The sequence below is a fragment of the Octopus bimaculoides genome, chromosome 8 (genome assembly GCF_001194135.2).
Source record: "Octopus bimaculoides isolate UCB-OBI-ISO-001 chromosome 8, ASM119413v2, whole genome shotgun sequence".
Taxonomy (NCBI): domain Eukaryota; kingdom Metazoa; phylum Mollusca; class Cephalopoda; order Octopoda; family Octopodidae; genus Octopus; species Octopus bimaculoides.
Window position 1 is genome coordinate 84,518,654 of NC_068988.1, and position 10,580 is coordinate 84,529,233.

At 35.0% G+C, this 10,580-nt stretch overlaps 1 protein-coding gene across 2 annotated transcripts in view; it reads left to right on the forward strand.

The window, feature by feature from the left end:
• LOC106883169 (receptor-type tyrosine-protein phosphatase T) overlaps nucleotides 1-10,580 on the forward strand; it is a 201,176-nt gene that overhangs the window by 67,275 nt on the left and 123,321 nt on the right. For both annotated transcript variants that reach the window (XM_052970235.1, XM_052970236.1), the window contains exon 2: nucleotides 7,498-7,530. In XM_052970235.1, coding sequence (XP_052826195.1) covers nucleotides 7,498-7,530 — 33 coding nt within the window. The remainder of the gene's footprint in view (nucleotides 1-7,497; nucleotides 7,531-10,580) is intronic.

Here is a 10,580-nt window from a genome sequence, read left to right on the forward strand (position 1 = left end):
TTTCTGTCGATATATTTTTCAAATGTAAGAAAATATGTAAGTTATTTTCACTTCATAATAGAAAAATGTTGAGAAAAGCATCACAAAATGTCTCTGAAAATTTATGTGAGTTGCTGAGAGAATATCAGTTATTGATGAATAGGGCATAACACTGAATGTTTATCAGTAGCGGAAACGTGGGCAGTCGAATTTAGGAGTGGAATGGAGAATCTTGAAGATAACCCAAGATATTGTTGTCATGCAACTGTTTCCACCATGAAAAACATTGGTTGTAATCATCGCTTGGTGCTGGATGATATTCTAATGACTATAAATTAAATCCCCAGTGCTATTAGCATAACTTGTAAAAGATTTGAGAGTATTCATGGTGTTAATGTAGATTGCTGTTTGGTGGATGTCATGTCTTCAGACACCTAATCAAAAGTGCACCAGGTTTAGTAAATCATTGGAAAATCTGACATTGTTTGAGGCAGATCCAGCAGGTTTCTTTAAATATTTCCTAATCCAGGATGAGTATTGTGTTTATCACTTTGAGTCAAAGACATTGTGACAATCCATGGAGAGGAAACCCCCTTCCTCACCAGCTCCAAAGAAGGCCAAGGTTGTTACATCTGCAGAGAGAGTGATGGCCTCAGTTTCTTGGGATGCAAAATTGTGTTTATTGACTATCTTCAAAAAGGTCACACCATCAATGGAGAGTACTATGCCAACTTGCTGAGGCAGTTACAAAAGGCTATCAAGATCAAACACCCATGAAAACTGTCAAAAGGGGTCTTGTTTCATTAGGATGATGCTCCAGCACACAAGTCCTTGGTTTCAATGGCTGCAGTGTATGACTGGCTTTGAATTGATTGATCACCCTTCCTACTCTTTTGATTTAGCCCCATCTGACTCATCTGTTCCCTGACATGAAAAATTACTTGCTGGGAACCAGTATTGCTTTGATGATGATGTCATATCTGCTGTTGACTTTTTTAACCAAAAAGATGAAAGCTTCTTCACCATTGGTGTCCAAACACTGCAACATCAATGTATGAAGTATGTGGACTGCAACAGAGACTTTGTTGAAAATAAACTTCATTTGGTCACATTTGATGAGAGTATCTTGGCCAACCTATGAACTTTTCAGCTAAACCTCATAAATAAGCAAGCTGTGGAGACACATAAAAGGCAAGATGTGCAGTATGTGTATATGTGCATAGATGTTCCCATGTATTTGTGTATAAGTGAGTGTATGCATGCACTTGTGTGTATGTATATATGTGGATATGTGTGTGCACACATGCTCGTGCATCTTTGTCATTTGACCCGGACAATATTCAAAAGAAATTTCCAATTGTGGCAGTCAAATCTGGTTCACATGATCTCTGTAAAGGGTTCTTCAATGACCACATCTCAGTCTCTGGTTCTAATCAAGCCACAAAGTTACTTAGACACTGTAAAAAATGTTTCAGTCATTTGTAAAAAATGTTTCATTCATTGAATTTCTACAGGTGGGGATTTACTACAAATTGTCAGTTTTAAAAATATATTAGGATCTATTTATTTCCAGCTTACTTTGCTTAGCAGAATGAAGGAAAAACAAAACAAGAGAGAGTGCACGAAAATGTTGAAGAAATGGATCAAGTGGATTAGATTGTACATAGTAACGGCAGCACGACTTTGAAAAGTATTAAAGTGTTAGGTTTGAAATAGCTTATAGAATTTATGAGGTTTCATGACTCAAACTCACCAGTTAATGGTCTCACATGACATGGATGTTAGTCAGAAGAAGCATTATCAACAGGCACTATTATTATAGTTACTTCAGGAATTTGACCACTTATCAGATCTGCAGGTAATTCCATCTCTGAGCAAAGGAAAATCATAAATTTTGTACTATATTTGACACTAGACAATGAGTTGTACTTGAAACTCGAGTCCCATCAGCTCTTAACACTCTGATTGCCTACTTTTAACTTGAGACATGTATTAAATTGTCATGCAGCACTGCTTAAGCGGAGATGACAATAGTTTCCATCCCACTTTTTTTATTTTTTTATTTACAAGCCAAAAATAGAAGTGATGTGGGAAATTTCAAAAGCTCTTGTTGCTGTTGGTGTTCAGCTTGAATATCTGTAGAAAAAGTGTAGTGGCATGATTATAGAGAAGTATTGTTTCAGTGGGGAAGGATTACGCAAAATGCTTTGTTTAAACCTTAGAAAGTGAGACAGTCAGGATAATGGGTAGAGAAAAAACAGATCGGACATATGACACTACCATTCCCTCCACAAGTTGTACTACGTGGGAATTTCTAGAAATAGAACCGGGTGAAAAGTGAATTACATATATCAGCTTATAGACAGGGTTTTCAAATTTGCACATGCACATTCCTAGTAATATGTTAATACTCTTTCGGACCTCCCTTTAATTGTGGTTTAAGTGTGATGATTACAAGTAGTTTTCTTCTACTTTGTGCCATTTTGAAGACCTTGCTAATGAAAGGAAGTCAACTCTCTCAGCCAAGTAAAGGTTTTATATAACTTCTTGTTTTTTGTCATCTAGAGTGAAAGTTTTGTTTTGATTGTTGGCAATTTAAAAAAAAATCTTCCTGACAGAACAAACCCTTTATTTAAGTAAATCACAGGAGTTTGGAATAGGTTTGAAAGATGAAGTACATGTAAAAAGTGAGGAAGAGAGGAGAGGATGAGTGTGAACGATTCAGCCTTTTGGAGTATCAATTTATCTGGATGCAGTTTGATATCCTCTCAGAATCTCTTGGTGTAATAGAAGAATTTCAGACTTCTTTTACCAAAACTTATCTTCATTAAAATAACCAAACTTTATCAGCTCTTTCTGAATATCTTCTAATTTTATGATGCATGCATACACTGGTTTATGTATAAATCTATAATACAGTACTGTTAAAACTTTGTTCATTATATTCTTAAAAAAAGAAAAAAAAAAAGTGTGTATACACGTGCATGCGTGCACACACACACACGTATAGCTTGTTGCCAAAAGCAATATTCATGATAAATAATGTTTATCTACTTTTTCATTTGTTTCTCATCATCTTTATTTTATAAATTGCATCAGCTTGGAGTTATTGCTAGGAACCTGTCTAGTTTCTATCAATTTTTTGTTTGCAGTCTACCAAAGATATCAAGTATTTCCTGCATTTTTGTCTTGTACTTCACACTGCTTTCTTCCTTTTCACATTATAATAATCAATATATTTATATTACTATCAATTGTCTTTTTTTTTTGTCTTGTGTATGAAAGTCTCCTAACCTGTTGGATTGTTAGGAGTTACCATATGAAAACTAGAAAATCGGATGTATCATAACTCATGTTTGAATCAACCAAGGGAGCCTTTATACAGTTACTCAAACCTGCTAGAAATAGTAGTCAACTCTTCCTGAAATTACTGTTCACACCCTTGAGTTGTGCTGGTAAAATTGCTCTATTCTTCATGACTTTTTTTTATAGATAGATGGGGATTTATTATTAGAGTTGGAAGTGGCTATAGTTTCATTGTTGCTTGAGTAATGCATGAGTGGAAGAAGTCCAAGGAACTGGTACCTCTTAGCAACTGGGATTTCTCTATGCAAAAAGCAAGCCAATGAAACATGTGCCAGATATACCATGATTGTGAGTAGTAAATGTGAAAGTTTTATGAATGTTAGAAAGAAATGAGTTGAAAATGATGTTGGAAATGTTCAGTATTAACCTGCACAAAAAGGCAAGGTATAAGTGAGCTGAAGAGTGACTGGACATTAAATTGCTATCAACTTAAGTATGCAAGAGAAACGACTACTGTACTGCCATGGGCATATAATGTATTTGAAAATGAGTTATTTGAAAGGCAAGTGTTCTTCACTGTCAGTGTGAAGGTGGTTGTGGCTGAAGAAGTGGTGAAGTCAGATTTCTAGATTCTGGGCTTTTCAAATAAGATTAACATCAGTAATCATCAAATATTCTTTTTGTATTCACTTAGGTGTCATTCCTGGTAATAATGTGTTAAGTCTCTCCAAAGTTTTTTTCCATTGCACCTTAGAGTTTCTTCAGGTCATTTTATCCCTGTTCCCTCCTTCAATAGTCATTAGAGTGAGTCACGGCTTCCCACAAAGGTTTTTAAGTCTAGCTGTCTTAAAATAATCACATATAGTTGTAGTATTAAGAGATAAGTCTATTGCACTGAACAGATTGATATGAATGTATGTTGGTATTTTGTAAAAATATTGGAATGATGAAACTGGGAAAATGTGATGGGTGATTTGGATTAGGGTGTTTCCTTCTACCAAAGATAATCTATCAAAGAACCTGACAGTGTTTGGCACTGACATACTTAGCATTTGCTGATTTAAATACTTAAAGGGTGAAGAGAGTTAAACATTTTTCATATTTAATGGCATGTTTGTGTTTTTAATATTTTATGAGATGTTAAAGAGGTGAGCTGGCAGAATCTTTAGCATGTCAGGCAAAATGCTTAGCAGCATTTCATGTCTTTACATAGTGAGTTCAAATTGCAGCAAGGTTGACTTTGCCTTACATCCTTCCATATTCAACAAAACAAGCATCAATTGTACACTGGGGTCAATGTAATCGACTTACCCTCCTTCCCCTCAAATTGCTGGCCTTGTGCCAAAATTTGAAACCAATATTTTATGGACCGTTTGCCTCTTTAGTTTTCTATAATGGCATAATTCTGCATGTTTGATGATATGATGTAGCTGAAAGTTTTTTCTGTAAGTATTTTGTTTTAAATTTTGAGGGATGGCTATTTTTGAAAGTAGGTTTCAGTATTACATCTGACTCATGGAAGATAGTTTCAAGTGATGGTGTGTAATATCATGATAAAAGTTTTTGATAGACTGATAGCATTGTTAAAAAAGAGCACATTATTTATTTTACTGATTTGTATCCTTTTAAACTGATTTATATTTCTTGTGGAAAAGATTTATTTTGTTTGTTAAGGTACAAACCTAGAAAGCAACACACTAAAGCTGATGGTTAGTTTTCTTATACCTTGTGGTGTGAGCTTATTGTCTGACCACTTTACAAGATTTGTTATTCAGAAAGTGACTTGGCAGATAAGGTTTTGTGACTGGGGTAAAATACTCTGCATACATTATCATCATCAACACTTTACATCTGCTTTCCACACTGATATGGGTTAGATGGGATGTCAGAGTCGAAGTCATTTCTTACTGAGAGCTACTGCTTCTAAAAGCAGTACTTATCATTTAGCATGGTTTCTTCAGCTAAATGACTTTTCTTTCACCAACCATTCTACAAAGTATATTGAGTACATTTTCTTGCACTGCCAACATTAGAGTACTCAGTAACCTATGACATGTAGACCAAGGAAGGGAATACGATAGAGAGTAATGACTGCAGAAAGGCCAGAATTTGGTAGTTGAGAGGGGGCGAAATCAGAGTGTAAGTGTAGAGAATATTCAGTAGCTTAAGGTCTGTACATCTGCTCAGGTGACCTTGGAGGGGAATAGGAGAGAGAGAGGGTGCAAGATATTTGAAGGGTTGGAATGAATGAGAGGAAGGGTCAAGAGTATGTGGAGAAAAGGTAGGAATATGTCATACAACAATATTGTGTAGTTAATTGCTGAACAGAAAGTGAAGTTAACCTTTTTCTGAAGATACATTATTGTTCACATGGTATTGCTCATACGATTTTACCTAAGCTCTTTTGTGAGAAATTACTGTATTTGCCAGTAGATTGTTCATGCTTTTCTTATTTTTAAATGTATCAAAAAGTTGACCTGCATCTAATGTGGCCATATTATGGATGGGAGACCAAAAGTCGTAGGCAATAGTAAGAATGAGTAACTATAACTATCTATAGGAATTCATCACATTTATTGTACCTTTGGTTTGTACCAGTTTTTATCTATACATTTGCTTTTTGTTTGCATGTACCAGGATTCATTGATACCAATCTATATTTCTTTTTTGCTATGGCAAATTTAATTTGGTTTCCTTTCGTGCGGGTGACACGTAAAAGCACCCACTACACTCTCTGAGTGGTTGGCGTTAGGAAGGGCATCCAGCTGTAGAAACTCTGCCAAATTAGATTGGAGCCTGGTGTTGCCATCCGGTTTCACCAGTCCTCAGTCAAATCGTCCAACCCATGCTAGCATGGAAGGCGGACGTTAAACGATGATGATGATGATGATGATGTAAAGCTACATATGATTTCATACTTTATTCCAGTATACTGTCACAATATTGTATTTCATACAATTTTCCCTACAAAACCACTTTAAAATATCTTTCAATAAATGTATGATGAAACATCCTAAAATTGTTTTTTTTCCCGCAAAATATCCTTGTAAAATAGGGGTGTGTCTTATGTGAATGTGCATCCAATGCACTGGCAAATAAAGTAAATATAGATAGTCATCCCATGTCTTTTTGATTAATAGGTTAACATCTTTTTACAGTGGTTGTATGTTAACTTGCTGGATATCTAACCACATAGTTGTGTGTTGAAACCTTGCTATGGACATTACTTTTATATCCTTGAGCAAGAAACAACATCCTTCTTTGAGTTTGCTTGACTGATCAAAGTCACAATTTCTGTGTCAAGGTTGAGTGATCATCAGTAGGAAAGTCATTCAAAAGTTTTGTGGGAACAGTTATTTTTGTCTCACTCACTCAAGCATGAAAAATAGATGACTACAGCAATGAAAGACTTTCCCCTTTCATCCCCAAAAGCATTCTTCAGAAGCCATTAAATCAGTTTTGTTGTTTGTATTATTCAAAAGGAAAAATTAAAGTGTCCTTAATTATTGTTGTTAATGTTGCTTTAAATATTTCCTCATAAATATGACACTGATTTCTTTAATCACAAGGGAATGAATGAAGCTGTGCAATGTTAAAATAGTCTCTGCTCCTTTAAGCTTGCTGGCCATTTAGCTCCTCTGTAACTCTTACTTAAAACCATTGATTGTGATACCTTCCCTCCATGCTGACATTGCAGTAACCCATACCACAACTACTTTCCCTATAGCTCTGTCATTCTAAGGAGCCAGTGTGCTCTGTTGTTTGAAACCCTAAATCTGTAGATGTGATGGAGCTACTTAGCTTTCTGAATATTTTTTGCATATTTAAGTTTGATGACTGTGAGTGAGTGAGTGAGTGTGAGAGAGAGAGAGAGAGAGAGAGAGAGAGAGAGAGAGAGAGAGAGAGAGCTGATATTGGTGCTCTATAAGATTATTATATTTATACTGATTCAGATAAAGGGTTTCACTCTTATCATTCTCGTTGCCACCGTTGTCATCATCTTCCTTAGATTATTATCTATACCCACCACCACCACCACCACTGGAATACTTCATTGCTATTATCTTTCTTGAGGGAATATTTATAGGACTGGAATGACATCTTTCATAGATAAAGGATATTACTTTTTATATATGAATTAAATTATTTTTTTTACCCACCTCACACATTTATCCACTAACTAAATTTTTACTATTTTTCTTTCTTTTACAGAAAGAATACTCGCTTACCACTATTGGAACCATGGTAAGTATTTTACCTCCCCCACCTATTTTCTCTCTCTCTCTCTCAATCTTTGTTACATTTACCAGTATCCAAAAACAGTCTCTCAAAGATAGCTAATTGCTTTTGTTGTAGTATTTTCTAAGTGTGTCATCATAATTGGCTGAAATGAATGACTTATTATTTAGTTATGTGCTTTGTATGATTAAATTAAAATTCTACATGTGTCGACTTTGATTTTCATCACTCCAGGATCATCAGTAAAATGAGCACTAGTTATATACTAGTAAGGGGACAGGGGTTTCAGTTCAATGGAATATATCTTTACTAATGTAAGAATTTTTTATTGCTAAGTTTAGTGACAGGATGGCAGAAAACACAGCGATTGGCAATAGTAATGCTTTAGAGTATTAATTTAATCTTGTCTATCTTTGTTTTGAGATCTCACAGCAATCAGATTCCATTCCTCTGGTATCTGTAAAATAAATATCAAATATGCACTAGTGTTGATACAGTGGGCTACACCACTTTCTGAGAAAGATTTCTAGTGTGTGAAATTAATATTAGTCTTGTTCTAGTGTGTGAAAATAATATTAGCTCTGGACCTGGAAGATATCTTTTCTTTACCCACTATCTAGCCTTTTTACCTACACTTCCTGTTTGGTGACATCGACTCAGTTTGATTAGGGCAAGCTGTATCTTCTCTTTATATAGCAGTAGTAGCAAAACCTCATTTGAGAGTAGTTGATCTATGATATTTCCATTGTGTATGGATTGACTTTATCTTTCATACTTTTGTGTGTTGATGAAATATGTTTGCATATCAGTTGTTGCTTAACCCCAGCTCAGCAGAGCTACGATGAAAGAGGTTTCAGATGTGAACATACATCCTGTCATTTTTTCAGATCTACAATGTGTCCTATTTTTAGATGGCAGGATGTAATTTGGAGGGAGATTTGCCTTCTATTTCTACGAAGACTACTTTACTAGCTCATCAAATATTAACAAATATTAGTGTATACTATAGTTAATTCTCAGTACTGCAAGATAATAAAACTACTTGGTTTATTCTTACAGTACCACTACTATTTACAGCTATAAATTGTACTGTTCTAAAATACCAAGTTACAGCTAATTAGGCATGACCATTAAAAAATTTAGCCTCTTAACCATAGAGGCAACATTATGTCAGTGACAGGATACTATTGTTAATTTATCAGACAGCTCGCCCAAAATTCTGTTAATTTGTCTAACTAGAGCAGTGTATATGTGTGTATGTGAAGATATATATAGTGTGCACCACAGCATATCATTTAAACCTGGTTTCATTTGCAATGGCCATCCTATCCATGTTAGTATAGAGAAACAACTGTAAGTGTAACAGTAAATGTGTATGTGATTATACCAATATATGTGTGTGTGTGTATGTATGTATGTGCATGTGCATATATATATATATATATATATACTAGCAGTAATACCCGTCATTGATTAGGTAATTACTTTTACTGTTTCTTGGGCCGAGAAGCTAGAAAAATAGGTATATCATATAGAAGGATAGCTTTACGGAATCCATTTGACTGCAATGGTGCTGAAAAGGTTGCCGGTAAAGTGGGTCATCACAGTACATATAGAAAAAAGCATTGCATGTTGTACATTTGTTTGGTGTTTGTTTTTTGATGATCTTTTTTTAGGAGACATTTTTTTGATTAGGAATATCAGTAAGTAATAGTGAAATGAAATTACAAATGCTGTGCCACTGCACAATTAGTGTTGTACCATTCTATAATTTTTGTTGAGACAAATTAGGCAATAGCACAATAGGAGATATAGAAAAAGCATTGCACGTCGTGCGTTTGTTTGATGTTCGTTTTTTGATGATCTTTTTTTTAGTAGACATTTTTTTGATTAGGAATATCAGTAAGTAATACTGAAAGGAAATTACAAATGCTATGTCCTGTAAGTGTTAGTGCTGAAATTCTAATGATTTATGACAGGAATGGTAGGTAAGGCAACAGTAAGTAAGAATCCAATGAAATTACAAACGCTGTGTCCTGTCAGTCAGATTTAGGTCTACTCATCCTGTATGTGTGTATTATAAAAGAGAAAAACATGTCATAATTGAAGTAGAAAAGAGATAGATTTCATACACGAACTTCTATTTGTTCTTCAAGTTGCATTCCAGCAACTTTTAGTGTTTGGCCCTGACTTTTATTAATGCTCATAGCAAAAGAAAGTGGGATAGGAAACTAAGGGCTTAAATTTGAATGGGACATTAGAAGGTATAACTAGTATGTGAGGAATGAAGACGGTGTCCCGTTTACCACAACCAGTGAGAATATTTGCCTCAATGCAGTTTGTCATAGGTTTGTGCACAATTAGTGTTGCCTCCCTTGAACCATTTACTTTCATTTTATGGGACAAACAAACACACAGATAGACAGAATCTCTCTCTCATATATATATATCAGGTCATCCCATAAGTTCTCTCCGAATTTGGAATAAAGAAAACAAGTGATCAAATGTTATATTTAATTGAAATTTAATCATCAATGTACTTTCCCTGATTATCTATGACTTCCTTCCATCCATACAAGCTTTTTAATCCCATCAATGTAAAACTCTTTTAGTTTCAAAGCAAAGAACTCTGAAATGTCAGTTTTGACCTCTTCCTAGCTTGCAAAAGTTATGTCCCCTAAATGATTCTGTAAACTACAAAACAAATGGTAGTCTAAAGGAGCAAGGTCGGGAGAATAAGGTGGATGAGGAATTTTTCCCAACCAAACTCTTCAATCTTCTGTGATGTGATCTTTGCAGTGTGAGGTCGCACATTGTCCTGATGAAACATCACTCCTTTTCGATTCACTAAAGCGGGTCTTTTTTTCTTCAAAGCTTGGTTCAAACACTCTAATTGCTGAGAGATGACTTGAGCATTGATTGTTGCATTAGGTGGTAACAATTGAAAGTGAATTACTCCTTTGCAATCCCACCAGATAGAGAGAAGAACCTTTTTCCCATGAAGTTCCTTTCTTGGTTGCGGTTGAGCTTTTTCCCTTTTATCAAGCCACTGTTTA